Genomic DNA, 21,982 nt, shown 5'->3' with positions numbered 1-21,982 from the left:
TGAAATATACATCAACAATGGCATTAAATTTAATAAATTTATCGCAGGGAATTAATATCAATATGTTTAAATATTGATAAAATCTACAAGCAATAGTATCGAATATCAAAGATCGAATGGATCTGTCGAACAGGACCGTGCAAAGAAGGATGGGCCTTGGAATTTTAATCGAAAATATAATAAATATAATATTATAAAATATAATATTCAGTTATTTATTCATATTAATAATAAATTCTACGTATAATTTTGTTATTGTACTGGTAATATCGTAAACCTTAATTATATTTTTAATTCCTTTTAAGTTTCTTTAATATTAAATTAAGGTAAACAGAAATAAGAAAAATCTCTTCCTTATTTTTACATTAGAGTCCTGAAAATTTTTTTCCTATTGTCAAATACAATTTACCGATAATAAACAATAGGTCATTTTGTAGTATTTTAATTAGCATATGTTGCTTCTAAACTTATTCGCTGACATTCGTCGAGATGATATTCGTACATATAAATAAGGGCTAAACGTAATAATAACATAATTGTATAACTGTAATATACATAAAATTACGTCCTGATAATATTATGTCCCTTGCCGTAAAAATCGATAGAAAAGACAAGACAATTTAATGCAAATATATAATTTTCTCGAAAGTATAGCTGAAATGTATTTATAGAATACATCGCGTTATCCAAGTATTTATATATAGATACGATCAATAAAATCCAAACGCGATATAACCAATGAGTATGATAAGGGGGAAAGATAATCATCATCGTAATTGGCCTCGTCGCGATCATTCAATTCGATCGCCGTTGGAACCCCCGAGACGTCATTGCTTCATTTCTCCCTCTCTTTTTTTCCCTTACGCAGTAGTACTTATTATAGCATAGCTATAGCTACACTTTCTACACTCGTTTCTCTCTCCCTCAAAGATGCTATACACGCGTTTAATATACATATATTTTATCGAGTGCAAACAGTGCTGTTAAAACAACGGACTGGTTCATTTGACATCTGGTTGATGAGGTGACGGACAAGTTTGTTATTTCGATAAGGAACATCACTTGGAGATTACAACGTACTCGCAGTGCTCTTCACGCTGAAGTGCAGCAGTTTCTCTTGTGCTCATCTGCGTTTTAAACGCCGATTTACTTGTCCTTCGCGGAGAAGAGACTAACAAAAGCGACAGCAAGATGGTCAGTTTTTAACAGGAACCATTCGTTGACTGTGTACAATAAGATTCCCCTTTTTTTAGTTTCCGCCTGCACGTGAGTAAAATTTGTGTTTTCCCCTCGCTCATATATCTTATCACGACTGTAATTTTTTTTTGTGATGTACACATCTTGAGCTTATTTAATTTTCTGAAGACTCAAAGATCTACAAGCCAGTATCTTACTTTATATTACTGAATTAGGGTTAGAGGTTTGAAACTGAGAAAAGTTTCTGTCTGTAAAAGTTAAAAATGGATTTTTGCAGACACTTCTTCAAAGATACTTGCTGTTCTGTGATTGTATGTTATAAACAAAATACTTTCTGTGTGTTTTCCATTTTTATTAATTATTGGTTAGATGTTTTATATCATGTTACACTCCAGTCATAATAATGATGACTTTCAATTTTTTTCTACTATTGTAGATAAAAATACTGATTTTAAAAAGCTTGTATTATTTATTTCCTTTTTAGTTTGCTTTTAGATATGCTGTTTATAAATTGACATGTCTAATTTCAAGCATGTAGTATAATTGGCATGATTTATCCATTTACAACAAAAACAAATTTGACGAATACTTAGGTCAAAATATTTTGCAGAAGATGTCTTGGCTTTTTGGCAAGAAGAAACATAAGGATTCACCTCCTGAATCCAGGAATGAACATGAAGAACAGCCTGCTGTAGATTCAGGAGATGATTTCATAATAATTGAAAAAAGAAGAACTTCTCTGCCACCTAATGTCAGTAATCAAGGTTTATACCCCAGTCTGTACGACAATACACCAATGAATCCCGCAATGTCAACTGGTAACTTACCAAAGTTGAGTCAGCAAGTGGATGCTCCACATTATCTAAGTGGTGTACCATTTAAGTTATGCAGACAGTTGGAAAGCAACATGAACAATGATTTGGAGATAGATAGTCTACGGATTAGCGAAATAATGTCTTTCGTTGAAAGATTAGAAAATCAAAATTATAATTATGATTTTTCGCTTGAAAACGGAGTTATTACAGAAATGGATAGCAGAACTAATGAATAACTGAAACCCTTCCAATGATCATTATATATAATAAATGCAAATTTTACGAATTTAAGGAGTCAAACTTAGATCCGTATGTATCTCCTAATAATGTGAATATATAAATCAAATTTTCAAAAGAAAGATCACATGACATAATATTCGTATGAATATTAAACTTGATTCTTTGATTCTACACAGACCACACTTCTGAAGAACGTGTTCCTATCTTTTATATACGAAATAAATAAAATTGATTATTTTAAGGGATTAGAAAATAAACAATGTATTAATACAGGAATATTAAGCTTTTGAGAACACAATTGGTTTGCAGAAGTCAATTATTACAAACAAAAAGATAATATATTTAAGATTTATTTTTTTATGTATTGAAAACTTAATTACGTAGGTAGTTTTATTATAAATATTTTTTGCACATGTAATTAAAGCACATATTTCATGTTGCATGTCTCATAACATATGTTGTTTAAAGATAGTGGTATTGAATCTATATACAGCTGTGTATAAATAAATGTAAAATAATAAATAAAATAAAAATTACTTTTAGATGTACACATATATAATATAATGTCATATGAAAAGCCATCTTAGATTTAATTCCATTGTCATATAACTCTTATATAGTCAATATATGTTTATTAAAAAAAATTGTAAAAATTAAATGTTAATGTTTACATCTGATAAAGACATATATGTGAATAAACATATATACTGGCAAAATTTGGCATAGTATTTTTCAAAATGTTCTGCATATGTAAAATTCTGATAACTAAGATCTACATTTGAAGCTGCAATGCCAAACTGCCATTTTAGGAAAGTTATCTTTATATGTTTTTACTTGTTAGAGTATTTCAAGATTAAGATTATATCCTATACATAATATTGTAAATTGACATGTCAAATATATATATATCATAAATTGACATTTTATAATTTATATACATATATAAATAAATATAAGCATATATAAACAAATATAAGCAATATAAAATTAACATACACATAGACTTAATGTTAGTATAATCGTAACAAGTATAAAAAAAGGTAACCAGGTCTTAAGAAAGCCAGAAATACTGAAACACATATAATGAATAATATTAATAATAGATAAAGATAAATGATTCTTTTCTTAACTATATTTTGTTTTTACCTGACGTACTTTCCATGAAGCAACATAAGAAATGCTAATTTTACCATATTCCAATTGTTCAAATTATTATATGACATTAAATTCAAAGCTGTTGCCACATGTGAATGACAATTGTCGCAACATAAATTATGCTGTAAAAAGTCAGCTCTATAATTATAAAGTACAGAAGCTTTTTGCTCTCAAATGTATTATGGTTTCATTACCATCTTAGTTTTATAAATTTCACTAGCTTCTGCGATACCAGCATCCCATCCATGTATACCTCCCTTGGCTTTGGTATAATCTAGTTGCCAGTATTTAGTAGGTTTACCAAATGCCATATTGTCTTCAGAGACATAATAGTGACCAGCAAAGTCTCTTATTACTCCCGCTGATGTTGCAATACCCATGTGACCAATAAAAGGCAGAATATATCTTCAAATAAAGCAAATTTCGATATCGATTACAAACTGTATACCTTGCTCGGAATTATAATTCATTAACTAGTTAAGAGAAAAGTTTATAAATTTCATGAATTATTTCCATAATGCATATGTAATTAATGAAAACTTTCAATCTTTGGCGAATTTGATGTACTAACATGTACATATCTATGCACATTAAATCCATTGTACACTGATCTAACCTAAATGTAAAAGGGAAATACAAATATTTGATGAAATGATAAAATGCCCAATAAACATTTCATTAAATATCTTAACAAAAATATACTGTATATTTCAGATTTTAACTCATTAAACATATATTTTTATGTTGATTTTATACGATGGCTTTAACGTGTACCAGTATATCCCAATGAATTCGCTAGATCTATCAAATGTCAGAAGAGCAAGGTTATGGTTAAGACGCATTAATTGTTATTGACTTACGTTAAGATGGGTAACGGAGTCCAAACGATGCAAAAAGGAAATCTTTTTCTCTCTGGATAGATGCTAAGATCCATCTCGGGCGAATCATTTGATAATTCTGGAATATTCATCAGAAGATCAGGATCTCTCATAACTCGTTAGTGCTACGTAACCACGTCGCTTTGAACTCTCCGCAATACTAAAACGCTTGTGTCGCTTTTGTACTCCCTCTACTCTATAATAATCGCACTTGATCTCTTTGTCGTTATGTTTATATTAGGGACTGAATACCGAAATAATTATGCTAGCGATTGTATACTGGTATCACATATATCATTATTTTTGTAATATCGATATTTTTGTAATATCGACTAAAAATCTTTAATGAATACCGGTGTATAACCGGACATCGACAAATATCGATATATAACTGAAATTTTCATATCAAATGCAAAATTTTTTGAAAATTTCAAGTAACACGAACAGATTTATTATTTATATATCCTATATAAGAACCTTTGCACAAATATTTTTTTTATGACCATGAATGCAAATATTAAATCCTGTGAACACAAGAGAGGAATATTAGATATTAGGAATAGGAATAAAAGTTCTAAAATCAGTTTCCTTAATAAACATTAATAAACATTAAATGTAACGCACACTGAATACATGGACATATGGTTATTGTAATAAAATTTCATTTAAGTAGTAAATAGTAATGTTCTGAGAATATACCAAAAATGTTGTCAGAACATTGTTATACTATAATATGTTATACTATATGTTATACTATATTCTCAGAACGTTCCAGGTATATTCTAGGTATAATATCGGTATAATATCGAAAAATTATGATTTTCTGATAGTCCAATGAAAAATTTTTGAGCATTAGTTAATGTGAATGGGTGTGTCCAACAAAGACATCGGCAAATTAGACGTTACCTAAAATTTATATTGACTAATTCAAATTATTAAAATAACTAAAGTTTTCTTAAAGATTTTTTATATGAAATACGAACAATTTTGTACAAATATTTTTTTAAATTTATTTATTTATATCTGATTGAATAGTATAAAAATAATGAAAATTAATCCTTTTCGATTTTATAATGTGATCCCATTAAATTTGATAGGACATAGTGTAAACTGCAAACATAATTCAACCGCTATGCGTTCGGAAGATACCATAAGAATGCTTTATTTGATATTAGTGAGATACATGACTGTCACCGCGCTAACGAAATTATGTAGAATCTCATTGGGTTTCCTGGCGGAAAGTGCAGAACGTCGCTTTCCGCGCTACAAATATGTGTCACTACAAGTATGGTAAGAAATACAGTGATATCAACACTATATGTATTCATTTGCCTTAATTTATAAAGAATATTTATAAAAAATATAAAAAAAAATTTCGATTTGCTTTATTCTTTTTTTATGTGCACAAAATTTTTTTCCTTTGAAATATTGGTTTCTAGTTTCTATAAAAAAAAAAGAAAGTAAATTTGTTTATATTTTGCATATTATTTTATCTCTGTTAAGACTATATATTTTATAAAACTTTCGAAAATCAGTCATTGATATATCTGTTACACGCGATTGTTTCACAAAACGGATGTAGTGATTCTCGTGACGTTCTGGTGGATCCTTGCAACAACCGGAAACATCGTCCGCAATGAAAATATCTGCGGCTCTCACAATGGTAGACGTCTGTATTTGGAATTGGGCGAGAAGGGCATTCTCTACGCAAAAAACGTCACCTTCGTCAGGAATTCGCCAAGGCAGCTGGTACCACGTCTCTATGCCGCCACCATCAACAGCTCCCATCATCAGTGCAGTTTAGAGTTAGTGACCTGTCCGTCCTGCGTGATAGTTGTTATCTTCAAGAACATCGCGCTTCCACATCATTGCGGCGATGGAGGTGTCGTGATGGACAGTCCGTGCAGGTGGGATCGATCATATCAGTGAGCTCATTGGCAATTGAAATTATAAATAAAATCTTCCCCCATCGAATTTTGCTATAAAATATACAGATTATCTAAAATAGCCTCTTATCTTCTTTTTTTAGAACATGCTTAAAATTTATTATTTATTAAATATTGCTTTCGTGTACGTATACGCAGCATAAACTTACAAGTTTCCTTTTTACACTACCCGCACTTGAATACGAATAACAATAATTCCTTTTCATATATTAAAAGATATGTATGCCATAAATTGATAAAAAAGCCGATATTTATGTTCAAAGAGCATTCAATAGTTTATCGATCGAAACTTCCCTTCTGATCTAATTTTCTATATTTTTTACGCTTTGAAATATAAATACGCAACTTATGTGCTTTATATAAAATTAAGCAAACTTACAGAAAAAAGTAAGTTATTGAATACGTCTAAATTTTAGAAAAGAGTGAAAGGGTATATATTTGAGTTTAAATTCGAGAAATAACATAACGCGCATATACATAATTAAATATGAAAAGGTTATAGATAATATAATTAAATAAGCTGCTGTAAGTCAATTAGTGTTTATTATATATTGAACGCGCGAGATGTTTGGAGACAGGTAGAAAATCGTATCAGTTAGAGCTATATCTCTTTAACTTAATTCCATCACGGATGTAGCTTAAATCTATATCACTCTCGAGGCGCTTCATATATCGCGGTAACCGCAAACTCACTTTGGAGCCATATATCCGTTTTGCAGGTGCGACTACGTGTGGCTCTCAGAACCGCCCTACGAGGAGGTTTCCGGCTCTCCCTTTTGCGGATTATACGCACCGATCACGTACAGATCGAGCACGAGAACTCTGTCTATAACTTTACTTTACAGCCAATTCCACAAGCACGCGTTTACCATCGAGTACACGGCGGAAAGTTAGTAAGGATAATTAAAATTAAATTAATAATAAATGTCAATGTAAAGACAAATCAATTTTCTAAAAGTCTTCCGGTATGAATCTAGGATCGATGCTAATGAACCGAAATGATAGCAGAAATAATAGCCTTCGGTTATTAATCGTATTAGATGAAAAGTTTATAAGATAATAGCACGAGGAGCCTTAATTGGATTGGGGTTGAATATTATAATCCTTTATTCTAACTTGTGGCAAATCTTAATTCTATTTGCGGGATCTCGTAGAGACAATTTGCGTGCCGACGCGACTTTTCCGATACGCCTCGACGTCTATTCGTCTAACGCGTGGCGACATAAATGATTTTTCTAAATCGAATGTCACATGCTCCCGGCGTGGACAAAGTATTCTGGAATCGACGCTTTCGTCCCGCAGGAAATAGACTGCATTTAAAAGGGAAGGAAATGACATCGAGAGCGCCGACAAAGGGCTTGAATGGTACCGGCGGTGGTATTTTGACCTCGCCGTTTTTCCCGGCTCGATATCCTCGTGACTTGGGCTTGGAATACGTCATCACGTGCCCCAGCGAGGATCGCTTCTGTCGCATCAGATTGTTGTTTAGCGACTTTCAATTAGCGACGGTCTCTATAATGGAGGTGCATTTCTAATTATTCTATTTTATCTTAATTTTACTTTTTCAGAAAAATTTAACGATAACAAATATTCTAATTTTATCCAATATTTTTTAACATTACAAAAGGATTGTTTATATAACGTTTTATAAAAATAATTAAATAATATAGTTTATTAAATTCGAGAAATGTATAAGAAATATTAGAAGATCTTAGAAGATCTTAGGAAATTTTTTTGAATTTTTACATGGTTTGGATAATCTTGTGAAGAAAGATTTTGTTTTGAATTTTTTTTTTTTTTAATTTTATGACAATCTATAAGATTTAATGTGCGCTGAGTAATTTCTAAAAGATTTTATATATTGCCACGTGTCGACGTATTGTATGTCTAACATTTACGTGTTCAGTTTTACGACTGGAATGGACAACGTTTGGACGTGAGTAGCGGTGCGCGATTTCGGCCACCGGTCATAGTCAGTTCTGGTCCGTCGCTGCTCATAAGATTCTACGCGAACGGTGGCACTGGTCTTGGTTACAAGGCCTTTTACTCTTTTGTGATCGGTCATACATACGATAAATCCATACAGCCGATCACCGATTGCGGCGGATACGTGGAGAATTTGGGTGGCACCATCACGATGATGAACATGGTCGGTCAAGGAGTGAAGATCTACGATTGCGTTTGGCTGATCAGACCATCCAAGAATTTCTTGCACATGAAGACGCACATGTATCTGAAGGTAGTGGGTTTCGCTGACATGGGTACGTCGCAAGAGTAAGAGTAAAGTACTTTTTTTTATTGAAACATCAAATAAAATAGGCAAAGTGAAAAATGATATAAAATATAAAATTTACTTCATCTTTTTCTTATTTTTTTTTCGACCAATTTGAATTTATTTGTTTTTTTCGTGAATCACACGAAAAGAAAAGTACAAGAGAATTGTGAAAAAAAAAACAAAACCGGCTTTTCTTAAGAGTGCATCTACGTGTGTGCATCTACGTGTGCATTACAGTGCAATTGTATTTCAGCCGGCAATACGGAGTTGATCATCAAGGAAGGTCCAACTTCGGCTCTAATGTCACTGGAAGTCATTCGACATCCGGCGAGTCAGTTACAGCCACTCAGACCCAGAGAACACGTCGCACCGGTCACCAGCGGATTCCACGTGAGTCTTCGCGGTACATTCGGTTCAAATTCTCACTTGGCGATCGCTTATGCGGCCTTCAGCTACATGGGTGAGTTTGATGAATCGCGCGACAATCGCTTAGCTCCAGATAAACCTAAAATAAAATTTCGTTTTCCTTTAATTGAATTGGATTGAATGTTACAGATTGCTTTGCGGACAACGATTTCCTGTGTCAGAATCATAGGTGCATCCCGAGTCAACTGAATTGTGACGGTTTCGACCATTGCGGTGACAACAGTGATGAACCAGCGACATGTTTTCAAAGTACGTATCTTTGGATAATTGCAATTTCGAATCTCGAATTTGAGACTTTGAAAGCGTTAAAAATTATTTTTAATGCGAAGAAAATGGCAATGTAAAAATTTAATACTATTTTAAATTGAGGTTTATTATTTATGAATTAATTACTGAATTTAATATCCATAGATTGGGAGATGCAGCCACGCGATCGCAAGTGGCATATGAATAAAGCGAATTATTATTTTCCGAAGATCGATCGATATCCTGATATGAAAACGGCTACCCTGATATTTGTTGCCAGTAGCCTCGGCTTGATTATTCTGATATCAGCCCTTATTATATTGCTGTACAGAATAGGAGCCAGGGCGAGACAACAAAGAGAATTACAATCTCGTTTGGAAACAATCAGCGAGCTTCTAGGTATGATTTTTTTGCAGAAAACATTATTTGTTCGTAATGTCAGAACTCACCACGTTCATTTAAATGTTCATTTAAAGAAAATTGCTTTGAAAGAAATAATTCTTATTTTTTAAATTAAACGTGAAGAAGATAATATATTTCTTCTAGTTCACTTCACACAAAGTGCAACATACAATTTTTAATTTAAATTTCTGAGATTTGTAAGTTAAACCAATTTTCTTTAATTAATAATATCGAGAAAAGATATATTTTTAACGTAATATTAGAAAAATAACGTAATATTCATTTTATTATTGTTTATTATTATTTGAGAAAATAAAAATATATATTAAAAATATATATTTACATTGTAAATTTTCTTGTAAAAGTAAAAAGATGCGATCGATAGATTTCTATCAGGTTGTTTACGTGAAAATTAATGGACTACGTCGCGAGTTTAAAATGTGAATTGAAGCACATTGACTGCTAATGGGAGTCAACTCCCATAAACTAATGCGAGCAAAACGTCTCTTACATCACTCCGGACAGTTTTTGATATTACAGACGGTGCACGGATCGATGAAATATCCATTCCGGACGATCCACCCGATTACGAAGCTCCGCCGGACTATGAAGAAGTCGCAAAGCTTGCTTTGAAGAAGGCTCGATGTTTGAATCGCGACAGAATTTGTAACAGAAATTCTTTAAACCAGTAAGTATTTGTATTTTTTTTTTTATTTTATATTACATTCAGACATGTTCCGAAGTTAATACATAAAATTTTAGAAACAAATTTTTCGATATTTGAAAAGTTGCAACGAGATTATTATTTATTGCGACAATTCAATTTTTAATTTTTTTATATCAAAATCCTATAAAAGAATAATAACTTTAAATTAAATTAAATTAAAAAATATAATCTAACTTAATTTTTTACTTGCACCTTTAAAATTTAGATTCTTTTCTATTCTTTCGTCAATTATATCTCGATATTCTTTTATATCTTTTTCAGATTAACAGTTTATTCATTTATAAATAAATTAGTAATCATTATCTGTGTACTTTGAATGATTGTACTTTTTAATTTTCAAATAAAACAGTTGGAAACAGTAATTGGAATTTGCTGTAAAGAGATAGTTTAGAGAGAAAATATTAATAATTAAGTTTTCATTGTTGCAAAACTGAATACTTTCCAAAAATTAAATTTGGAATTTTGCATAGATGCAACGAGAACATGAATTCTTCTACTTACTTGGTCGTGGAGGACGCGAGTAATGATCGTAGCAACCAAAGAACCTCGACAACATCGGAAAACAGTCGACTACGTATACCCGAGAGTCCACCACCTCCGTACATCACACCTCCGGGGACAATTCTAAGAAACATAAACTTAGCTAGCTTATCAGCGTCAATGAAACAGATTTGTCCTGTTCGTCGCACTTGGCTTCGACGCAGTGTGCCTCAATTCTCTTCCAACAATCATTCACCGCCTGGTCCATCTTCATCCACGAACACCGAGACTTTTAGTGCACCTCGAATAGAACATGTCACTTCAGATACGAGTAGACAATCTGAAAATTCACCGAAAGAGATTCAGATTGTACATGAAACTCTCCAAGATACCACAGAAGAGAATAATAGACACGTTTCGGAAGAAAATTATGACGAGACTATTGAAAGGTAATTTTAAGAATTTTATATCTGTATCAAAAAAATACAATTTCTTTTTACTCTCATTAATTTATTTAATTTTTAAGAGATGACAGTGCGGACGGAAAAGATACCAGTTGCTCCTGCGAGGGTGCGTGCGGCTGTATCATTAGTCGCACTAATCTGCAAGATCTCAGCAATACGTCAACTTCCGCGACACCGCTAAGCATCGACGATCGCGAGATACCGGAGTCAGATCAAACAGCTATCACATCCACGATTGGGCGTCAAGAAGAGGATTCTTTTATTTCAAAAAGCGCTATTGTTAGGGTTCTAGATTCTAAATTGACGAAACCACTTCATCATAGCGCCAACTCGACGGCAATCTCATCGCCCTGCAATACTTTGCGCTATTCCTCCAGAAAGTTCTCTCGTGACAACTGCGTCGGCAAGAACTCGACGATCAGAACTTGCAACAGTTACGATAAACTGCAGGACGATTTCGAGATCGTGTCGGAGACAGTTAGCAGCAACGATAGTTACACTAGTCCCAGAACGATGATGAACACGCCGAGCGAGACCACACCAAAGAGCATCGTTGGACGAAGACGTCGCAGCGATCGACGACCCTTCAGCTGTGACCTGGACAGTTTGTATGAGGGCATCAAGATTCTCGACTTGTATCTTGCGCGCAAAAGCCCCAACATCGACCACGGACACCGACAATCGGTTGCCGTAATATTGTTCGGTACTCCGAAGCACGAATTCGCGTGCAATCAAACCGCATCCTCGCAACAAACGAGAAGAGAGAGATACATGCGCGCTCGCATTTGGCGTTCTGAAGATATCTCAAATTAAATGTGCTCGATTGAACCAGAAAGTTATCGAGTATACGTGGTTGTGTTAATTTTCTTCTTTTTTGATGAAGAAAATAACATCTGAAGAAAATATAATATTAATTTATATATATCGAGATTTATTAAAAATTAATTCACCAAAGTTTTTTGCTTACAAACACATTGACGCATTAAAAACATCGGAAATGACATAATTTTTGCTAATAATTATATATATTACTATAAATTTCATTATTTTATTAAATTTGACTTTATACAAAATTGAATTCAAATTTTTGTAGTATGTATAAAAAAATCAAGAGAAGAGGTAAAAGATTTACACACACTTGATATTATTGTGCTTTATTATCAAATCAGTTTATATCAGAATAATTAATAACCATTAAAGAAATTGTCAACTTTAATTAAAACAAATAAGAACAATTTGCAAACAGAAATTGTATCGTGTATTAAAAAAAAAATTAATTAATGCTTAAATAGATAGAAAAATTCTATGTACAAATATATTTATAATTGGATAATGCTGCGTAGAAGACATTTTTAATAAATGTGGAGTTATCCAAAACAACGAATATGTCGCATCAAATTAAATTCTTACGGTCTTACTTTTAGAAAAGAAAAAAAAAGAATTAAAGAGAGCGAGGTAAGACACGCTTTCACATTATATTAATGTAATAATTTAATTAATTCAGCATGAAAATATGTTATTCTCAAAGACGTATACACAAATCTGTCCAAACGTTTTTCAAGATAATAATTCCATTCGTATCCGTCTTTTTAAAAGAAGAATTTTCTGTAATAAATTTGCGTTCGTCTTTGAAATTAGAAACTTGTAACTGAAAATGTAAGCACGAAGAATATGCTTCTAAATACTTTTGGCAATTAGATTCTACTTCTGTCATCTAAAGAATTCGGTTTAACTTGGCTTGGTTGACTCTCGACGGAGATTCCACGTGGACAGTCTCCAAATAATCCCGAAGCAATCGTTAATTACACCTCTTTCGATTAGACTGAGGATTATGTCCTCGCATTGTCTAGGATAAAGCGTACGTAATATCGTAGTAAAATATATGTCAAATATTCATTGGCCTTTGTTTTCAGCTCACATGTATAATTCCTTACTCCTCGTATGCGAAGGCGACCCATACATTTTGTTATCTTATAATAAAACTTACAAATTGTTTTAGACCTCCAAAGAATATTTTATAAACTTTTCGTTGATCTTGGAATTAATTTTTCGAAAATCCGAAAGTTCTGATTCAGGTCTCTTTTTCTCTATTTCCATTAAAAAAAAAAAAAAAAATTTACCAAAAGATTCGTCTTTAAGATATCAGCTTCAAAATATCGGACTTGAAACATGCTACAATTTTTTAATTCGCGTTTGTTCCCGTTATCCCGTTAAACGCAACATTTTGGTTTCACGCTCGCTTAAGCTGTATTGTACGACAACGTACAATCTATGGCGATCACTGTCGGTGCGGGAAGTAGAGAAGTTCAGTTTCGACGCTCGGTCTTAGCACAGAACGGATTTGGCACTTCTTTTAAGACAGGCACACTTACAAACAATGCCTCGTGGTACACATTCGTAAGAAGGGAGTTAGTGTCATACGTCGCCGTCACATTGCCACGAAAATACATTCATGCTCTCTTCCGGGTATGTTTTTATGGCTCTTCTACGTGCTTACCGCACTTAAGCCTTCATGCAACTTTAACGTACATCGATTCGAACGAAACGTGTCGTACATGTTCGCGATCGATCCACGTGCAATGGTGCGTGGAAAAAATTACCGTGCGCGTTGACCGCCTCTAGTAAGATATGTATGATAAGGCGTCACACCGTTATTTACAAATGACAAATATTATTATTATTGAAGTACGGAATTAAAATTTATCTTCCACGCTTACGCTCGTTTTCTCATGATCATTTCTTCTTGCGGTTAAAACCGTGTAAGTGCGGTAATAGAGAGTAGAAATATATCAGCTAATTGTCAAAAATCGCATTTCCAATTGCGCGAATGTGTAATATGATATTTTAAATAACATTTTTTTTTATTGTATGTAAGAATATTCTTATATACAATATAAAATACAATGGATTTCTTATCGACGATCTTGACATTTAGCTTTTATATTTAATTTCCATTTCCTCAACTAAGATTTTATTTGGAGAGATCAATAAGTTCATTTCAACTCATTGACATCGAACTGGCTGTTATCACTTATTGTTTAACCTATGAAACCTCATCTTTAGAAAAATCTAGTCCTAGTTATTCTTAGTAAACTTAGAAAGTATGTCCATGTATATATCCACACTCAGGTCCCTAGTTCCTTGAGATGAGGCAGTCAACTTTTACGTTTAATATGTACCAAGCATATCAGTACAACTATGCCTTACGCATTTGCGTGCTGAATAATGTGAAAGTCGATTTGAATCCATCGTAATCGTACATATTTAATAAAGTGCAATTAAGTGATCGATTGATCATTGTGGTGATCACAGATATGTATCATAACGCAAATGTTGCATATATCACGCAAATATGTCACGAGTTTCTACGTTCGTTTCGTAAAAGTTATATATATATATTAAAATAACGAAATCATAAATATTTTTCGCTCTTGTTACATTTTAAATTTAGAAACGGTTTTTTTTTTTAGGATATGTCGGCAAGTCTTGTCCTTGGAAAAGTTGACCCCTCTCCAACGGCGAACGATTTGATTCGTCGAAACGCTAATAAAGTACAAAGTTGCGAGTACAACGCGTGCAAAATCCAGGTCGCGATATCTATTTTACACAGTGACAATACTGCTTCATGCCGCGGTTCAGGCATTTGGCGCTCGTGGCGTAAGGATTGATTCTGCTGACCTCGCTGTCGGACAGAGTATAATTGCCGTCGCTGTGATATCGGATGGTCACTTCGAAGTTCCCGTTACCGGGTGTCGTTTGAATCATGTAGAAGTACGTGATACTGGACGGGCTATCCGTGCCGAAGTCAATCACCTGGTCCACGCGGTGCACCTTCTTCAGCTTGAGTCGCGCGCACAGCCGCCGGCCCTTCTTATCTTTGTAATTTTTAACAATGCTCTCGATATGATCTAGAAACTTCTGCACGCCGCCGACGGCGATCCTGTCGTTTATCTTGATCGACTTAAAGGCCGTGCAGGTACACCAATGATAAGCCACACCCGCGTCTTGGCAGCCCCTCTCTCTGGGAACAGGCGCGAAAAGGGACTGACAGGTGGAGCATCCCGGACTGAAGTCAGCATCGCCACCTCCGACAACGAGAACGTCCCGCAGCGTCTCGTAGAGATCGAACGGTGAGGTGAGTCGGTTCTGATTCACCGCGAGTGCTCGATGGGCCTCGGGATTCTCCCGGCGAAACCACTCGGGCAGCCAGATGTAGATGTACGGTAATCTCTCTTCGTACCAGCCGACGAAGGTGTTGCGAAATTCACCCCAGCGCATGCCGTGATCGCTCAGGAAGACTATCATCGAATCGTTCAGCACTCCTTCCTGTTCCAGAAACTCGAATTTTTTGAGCAGGCGAGCATCCATCGACGAGATGCCGTTCATGTTGTCGTGGCTGAGCGTGTTCGTCCAGAAAAAGCCGAAATACGGCGCACCGATGAAAGTCTGGGCGAAGCTCATGGCGTAGTCGAAGATCCGTTCGAAGCTCAACTCGGGCCCGGTACAGTACTTCATATTGAATCTGCAAGCACAGCGCGAATGGAAATCTTCCTCGGTCGGTGCAAAAGAATCAGGACTTGCTCTTTGGGCAGTAAGTTAAATTTTGTTTACCTTTTCTTGACCTTGAGGAGTTTCTCGCTGGCCAGCATGTAGGGTCTTAAGTAGTAATCCGTTGGCGGCTCGACGAAGCCAACCTTGAGGTAGTTGAATGTGTTGAGGATGGTCTCATCCTCGCCGTAGGCCGTGATGTAGCCGGCATTGCGGAAGTTGTGCCAGAGAAAGGGGCAGTTATCGAGCTTGTAGGCCACCGTCGGCTTGCACCGCGAGTACGCCTGCTGTGGCATCTGGCCGGTCAAGATCGCCATCAGATTCGGGAACGTGTTGTCGCCGATCTTGTTGTAGCCTCTCAGGCCGATCCATCCGGTCTCCCGCAGATACCTCTCGGTCTTCGGCATGGTGCGATAAAAGTTCAGTCGACTGACGCTGTCGATGCCGAGGACGAGCACGCTCAGCTTTCTCGAGAAGTTTCCGAACTGGCTGCCGTTATGATCCAGACGTTCTCGTACCTTCTCCGGATTTAGAATCGCGTGAACATTCTCGTACACCGTGCTTGTCGATAGTTTCGCGCTCTTCATTTTCGTTTTCGGTTTCGACTTCGTCTTCGCCTTGCATGACACGTATGCCACCTCCACTTCGATCGGAAGTACCACTTGCCCCGTGAAGTTCTCGCATTGTTTGACTCTGTCGAGAAGAAAAGATCGCAAATGTTTTTCTAGGAAAAATTCTAATAAGCCAAATAACTCGTGAGATTTGATTTCTTTCTAGATACTTTTCGTCGCGTCATAAATAAATAAATAAATAAATAAATTAATTAATTAATTAAATTCTTGCCATTAAATTCTTTTTTTATAACTGATTAAATTTTTTTTACTCAAAGTGCCGTAAGAAACCACGCCAGAAATGCACAAAATAATGATGATAAATCTTACGATATCGTAGAATCGTAGTTATCCTTTTTAGGCTTGTCCACCTTGGGCCTGACTACGGACGACCAGCAGCAGACAACGTCGCTGTGTTTAGCCGTTATGGAGGGGTCAAGAGAAAGAAACACGCTGCCATTAGGCTCTCTCGAAATTTGCGAGAAAACGCGATCGTTCGGGCATTTTTCCAGCTTTTCCTTCCTCACGAATTTCGTGATGGACGGATCCAGAGGCTCTTTGGATAGCATGTGACATTTCGGATTCCACACGAGGTAGCCGTCCACCATGCCTGCCGTCAAATGTAAGTTATTAAAATTCTGCTGGCCTCAGATTTCGACGTTAGAGCTTGCGTTTTGTGATAATGAATAAGCGATGCCCTTACGAGGAACGAAAGCGTCGGACTTTGTGCAGCTTCGCGAAAATATATAAAATATTTAAAATAGGACATCAAAATAGAAACTTCTATGAGGGGACCTCTCTGTGGGCGACCTTTCAAATATTTATAGTTTTTTTATTACTAATCCATTCATTTTGCCACGTCAAGTATGGTATCGTTTATAAATAGTTGACAATCGATGACACAGAACTGTAATTTATAGTTGATTTATTACCACTTCCAGGATATCAAAAGTCAATTGCTGATAAATTAATTTTTAAGCAGTGTAAAGTATTTGTTCAGAGTATTATATTGTGTTGAGTAGAGTATTAACTGAAGTTAATTTAACTTAATTTTATTAAGAGTACTAAATCTCTCGTAAACTTTTTATAACATTTAAGTTATATTGCACGAGTCGATATTCTTATCACAAGATAAGAATATCGACTCATTCATTAATCTATATCAAATATTATAAAGCGACATATCATAATCATATCAAATATCATAACATCACATGATGACAATATAAACATTCTGTATTTTTTTTCTGTATTTTTAATACTTGTCTATGTTATCTTTGCAATATAGCTGCATTTTTCGAGTTTATAAAACAATATTATTCCACACAAATTAACACCTCATAATATAATTCAAAATATAATTTATATCATAAATAATTAAATTAAAATAAAAAATTATATATAATTTATATAGTATTATTAATATAGGACTGCTCTTTTAAGTTTTTTATAATGTTTAATATACAATAATAATTGTGACGTCAGATTATGCTTTGACGATGAAACAAACAAACCAATGGTCAAACGCGTGGCAAAGACATAAGGAAGCACTCACCTTCAGCGACGTTGTATGACTTGAAGGACGGATACTGCAGTACATCGTACTCGTACTCGTCGCCGGAAATGAGGTAGAGGGTGACGACGATCAGACACGGCAGCAGAACCAGAACGAGGCCGGGCCGTCGGCAGAAGCACTCGGTGAAGCGTGACCATTTCGCCTTCCACATCATGCTGTCGCACCTTCTTCGAGGTCACGGAAGATCAAAAGCAATTTCACATGATCCCGTCGCACTTTTGCCGGTTTTATTGTACCTCGCGATCGGTTTACCCCCGTCGAAGACGTCTCAACTGTTCGCCACTTGTTCCCCACTTCTCTCGCACGACATCGCCGACCGCGACGTAGACATCCGTCCTCTCGCGAATCGCCGCTCTCTTCGTCCTCGTCTTCTTCGTCCTCTCGACAAAAGAGGACGATCATCGAGCAGCCGCCGTGCTTCTCAAAGACGCTGACACGTGATCGATTACTTCGTTACTTCGAACTTCTGAAATCGAAAGTGAGCTGTTTTTCAATGTTTCTCGCCTCGGAAAATAGAAAATTACTCGTTTACCAAATATTTATCAAGAATCTCTTTAGTCCTTTATCGCGTTATTGTCGCGTTTGTATTTTTTCCTCTTTCGAGTAAGTTTAATCCCGATGTAAAGTTTGTATTAAAAACGATTTGAATAGATAACTTTTAAAAGTTCTTTAGGAGAATAAAATTTATAGTAATTTAGAGATACGGCACAAAAAAGTATGATCATCTCCATAAATGTAGATTAATTGTAATCTCAGTTTAATTTACTCTTTTTCTAATTTTTAAAATTAATAAAAGATAAAAAATAAATTAAATTAGTATTAAAGTTATAATTAATATAACTATGTTATACTATATAGAAATGACCATTAATGACCATTAATTTTATTCTAAAGTTATGATGATAGAAGGAACTTAATAACATATTGAATTCTATTAAACTATAATATATGTGTAAGTAGAAATTGTTATTTATATTAATTAGAAATTTGTCACAATAAAAAAAAACAATTTGCAGGAGAAGAAGAAAAGAAAAAGAATAAATGTCTAGTAGAGAAAAACATTTAACAGCCAAAAATAAAATGCGGAAATTGTTGTACATTTTACTTGAAAACATCATTGACAGAGAAATTATTTTATTAAATAATATAAAGTGTCGCTTCAATCAATTATTAAAAAAATATATAACATCCTTTTCAAATCCATAAATTGAGCTTTATCTTTTAGTTTTTGTAACAAAACAGTTACATAATTTTAAAAAATATTAATCGTAATGCAATTAGTTTTATTTTTTCATGTTCCTACAGTTAAAAAATAAAAGCGATTAACATGATATTAACAAAAAATAATTCTTCAGATTTAAAAAGAATCTAAAAGTGACATAAATGCTCTGAAAGATATTTCATCATCAATTGACTTTTTTCATGTCATCAGTTAAGGGTTAAAGTGGCAAAACATCGAACTGATTAGATAAATGTCGCTTATGCTGTAGCTGAACTTGCACGTTCTTCTCTTGATAGGCCGGTAATCGTGTGTGATACAAAGTTCTTCGTAAACTGGTTCCAATTTCGTTTCAGCGGAAACATTTCCGATAAGACTTCATCTCGCTTGGCTTCCGGTTGAGCTGAGCTCATTTAAGGAAGTACGTGTTCCAGTAATCATGCGATATCCGATACGAATATTTATATTTAATTTTTAATTCGCGATATTTGCACAATAATTTGACGAATATATTACATCGGTATATTGGTATTATGTTATTCCTTTTCCCCATCTCGGCGGCAAGTATATCAAACACAACTTAAAAATCAATAGAAAAAAATATAGAAAAATAAAAACGATAAATATAAAAAAATTTCTGAAATACAAATCTGTTGTTTACAAAAGTTATTTATAAAAGAAGATTTTGTAATGTTTTAAAAATAAAATTAATTTTCGTGTTTTAATTATTATTGTATAAAATATATTCTTATCTTTAATTTTATGCGATAAAATCATATGAGAATTTGTTAAAATCACTTGTCACTTATTTATAAATTTGTTTATATATTCATACATTATATTGCACATAATCACTATATTATTAATTTCTTTGAACATACGGATATTTCGTTAAAATATTTCCTCTGCTTTGAACGCTGTACGTAAAGTCTATTTTCTTTGCTGTATGCAGAAGAATTATCTCTTACCGCATACTGCAATTCTTCCTTTCCGTAGATAATCTGTATGGATAATCAGATTGTGCGCCTTCCGCTTATTCGTTTCTACATAACATAAGGAAAGAGAGACAATCGTAGTTAAACGTAGATTTACCGAGAGACAGAAATTTTCACACAATGTACAGGTGTCACTCGGCGCGAATTAATATATACTCTGTTATCGCGCTATTATCGTCTAACAGATGAACAAATGTTTTAAGTAAATCATGTAATCACCGATAACCGATTTTCATTCGGTCGGATGAACCAACACTTGAAACAATATTACAGCCATTGCGGATTGTTGATCTGAGATGCGAAATGAAACAAATTCTAGCTTGATTATCCTCTATATCCACAAGGTTGTCCCCAATGGAGATAATGTTCTTCTTGATAGTATGCTTCGCAGCTTCGGAAGGCCAGATAAAACGAACCCCACCAAACCCCTTCCGTAGGAAGCGTAGGGGTATAATTGAATATCGGACGTTGAATGATGGGCCACGTTGCGCATTACAGTAGCCGACAAAAGTAGCGTCAACGTGTAAATGAGTGAGTACGTGACGCAAATCTGTTTCATAGATTTGAAGAACGAATTCCGATGAATCAATATATATACATATATAGAATAGGCTTATATAATAAATAATCTTATATATTTAATATACTTCTTGTAAAAGATTGCAAGAAAAAAAGTAGAAGAGTCATTAGAATTTACTGGCCAAATACGATGATTGAAATTTAATTCCACTAGAATTTATTGGTAAAATGTGAAACTTGAGTCTATATATATATATACACAAAATAATTATGGTACATACAAGACTAAGATTTCACGCATTTCATTTCTTTTTTATATACGAATAAATGTTTTATATACGATTAAATTTGTTTATTTCTTTTTGAAAATATAGTTCTTGAATTATCTAAAATTTTACTCTAAAATTAAACTGTATAACGATGCAAAACAAGCTGCAACAATCTATTTCTGATTTATATTTATAACATCAGCTCAATTAATCGTCAGAAGTCTCAGAAACGTAAATGTGCGAATATTGGTAATATTCGTAACTTTAATATTACTTTCATCAAATTTATATTTGTTCGAGAAACAAGTGAAAAACCTTGACACGAAAAGTTCGATTAAAGTTCATGAGATCACGTTCGGAAACTCTAGAACTTTTAAATTGGCTACACCACGCTAGTTGATTCGCATATCCGCGCTTTTGACGCACAAGGACACGACGATATATCTCGAAAGGGGGGTTACGCGATCGGGGATGCGCGTAAAAAAAAATCTCGCCGTATTCATATTCGCGGCATGAACGCGGCCTCGTGAGATCTCCTCTTTCAATTACCTCTCGCACCCGCGTGTCGACGTGAGAATGGGAGGCGGCTGAATTCGTGGCACAATTCGACGTGGGTGCTCCGGAACGGTGCTCGGGACGTGGACGAGCGAATCGCGAGGCCTATCCGGATCCGCGTCCCGCGATGCGACGCTGACATACGCACGAGGGGATGATGATGCTCGACATAACGAACCACGGCACGAGGTCTCACCGCGCTCGCGGCGAGCGAGGGCTGCGGCGAAGTTTAATCGAATCGAGCTGGCCGGGCCGACGCGCGCGCGTGCCACCCACGCTGCAACCAGGCAACTCCGTCGCCGACTGACGGAGATTCGCGCATACGTCGTCGTTGCCATCGTCGTCGTCGTCGTCGTCGTCGTCGTCGTCGTCGTCGTCGTCGTCGTCGACGACGACGACCACCAGCGTGCCTCCACTCGTGCGCCGCGCCGGTCTGCGC

General features: G+C 35.0%; 4 protein-coding genes and 1 long non-coding RNA gene across 12 annotated transcripts; 2 read left to right on the top strand and 3 right to left on the bottom strand.

The window, feature by feature from the left end:
* The first annotated feature begins 882 nt into the window (after positions 1–882).
* Positions 883–3,167, top strand: LOC105426233 (uncharacterized). Of its 4 annotated transcripts, none has more exons than XM_011637365.3 (2): positions 883–1,194; positions 1,811–3,167. In XM_011637365.3, the coding sequence occupies exons 1-2, from the start codon at positions 1,192–1,194 to the stop codon at positions 2,246–2,248; spliced, it is 441 nt and encodes a 146-aa protein (XP_011635667.2). In that variant the 5' UTR covers positions 883–1,191; the 3' UTR covers positions 2,249–3,167. The 4 variants fall into 4 exon arrangements, with proteins under 4 accessions (XP_011635667.2, XP_011635669.2, XP_011635666.2 ...); XM_011637367.3 differs by having other exon boundaries at positions 883–1,266; XM_011637364.3 differs by having other exon boundaries at positions 886–1,194; positions 1,808–3,167.
* On the bottom strand, positions 2,585–4,544 carry LOC105426234 (transmembrane protein 222). Its single transcript, XM_011637369.3, has 4 exons — positions 4,268–4,544; positions 3,602–3,812; positions 3,399–3,529; positions 2,585–3,321 (listed from the first exon to the last, which is right to left on the bottom strand). Exons 1-4 carry the CDS (start codon positions 4,396–4,398, stop codon positions 3,240–3,242), a joined length of 555 nt encoding a protein of 184 aa, XP_011635671.1. The 5' UTR covers positions 4,399–4,544; the 3' UTR covers positions 2,585–3,239.
* Positions 4,545–4,569: 25 nt separating this feature from the next.
* Culd (CUB and LDLa domain) lies at positions 4,570–12,697 on the top strand. 3 transcript variants are annotated; one of them, XM_011637362.2, is made up of 11 exons: positions 4,570–5,575; positions 5,868–6,192; positions 6,951–7,120; positions 7,534–7,754; positions 8,138–8,492; positions 8,760–8,966; positions 9,062–9,181; positions 9,344–9,577; positions 10,121–10,268; positions 10,778–11,236; positions 11,314–12,697. In XM_011637362.2, exons 1-11 carry the CDS (start codon positions 5,557–5,559, stop codon positions 12,062–12,064), a joined length of 3,009 nt encoding a protein of 1,002 aa, XP_011635664.2. In that variant the 5' UTR covers positions 4,570–5,556; the 3' UTR covers positions 12,065–12,697. The 3 variants fall into 3 exon arrangements, with proteins under 3 accessions (XP_011635664.2, XP_011635663.2, XP_088940127.1); XM_011637361.2 differs by having other exon boundaries at positions 10,106–10,268; XM_089084001.1 differs by lacking the exons at positions 4,570–5,575; positions 6,951–7,120 and having other exon boundaries at positions 6,053–6,192; positions 10,106–10,268.
* On the bottom strand, positions 8,507–10,930 carry LOC148934747 (uncharacterized). Its single transcript, XR_016141135.1, has 2 exons — positions 10,809–10,930; positions 8,507–9,011 (listed from the first exon to the last, which is right to left on the bottom strand). It is a non-coding gene; the product is annotated as an uncharacterized LOC148934747 (long non-coding RNA).
* Positions 12,390–21,839, bottom strand: LOC105426231 (uncharacterized). 3 transcript variants are annotated; one of them, XM_089084002.1, is made up of 6 exons: positions 21,538–21,839; positions 20,174–20,248; positions 17,966–18,452; positions 16,741–17,020; positions 15,863–16,492; positions 12,390–15,773 (listed from the first exon to the last, which is right to left on the bottom strand). In XM_089084002.1, the coding sequence occupies exons 3-6, from the start codon at positions 18,138–18,140 to the stop codon at positions 14,849–14,851; spliced, it is 2,010 nt and encodes a 669-aa protein (XP_088940128.1). In that variant the 5' UTR covers positions 18,141–18,452; positions 20,174–20,248; positions 21,538–21,839; the 3' UTR covers positions 12,390–14,848. The 3 variants fall into 3 exon arrangements, with proteins under 3 accessions (XP_088940128.1, XP_088940129.1, XP_011635662.3); XM_089084003.1 differs by lacking the exon at positions 20,174–20,248 and having other exon boundaries at positions 17,966–18,469; XM_011637360.3 differs by lacking the exon at positions 20,174–20,248.
* Between the last annotated feature and the right edge of the window lie 143 nt (positions 21,840–21,982).

This window comes from Pogonomyrmex barbatus, unplaced genomic scaffold (assembly GCF_055798465.1).
Source record: "Pogonomyrmex barbatus isolate J1 unplaced genomic scaffold, ASM5579846v1 scaffold8, whole genome shotgun sequence".
Classification (NCBI taxonomy): Eukaryota; Metazoa; Arthropoda; class Insecta; order Hymenoptera; family Formicidae; genus Pogonomyrmex; species Pogonomyrmex barbatus.
This window is presented reverse-complemented; position numbering and strand designations above follow the sequence as displayed.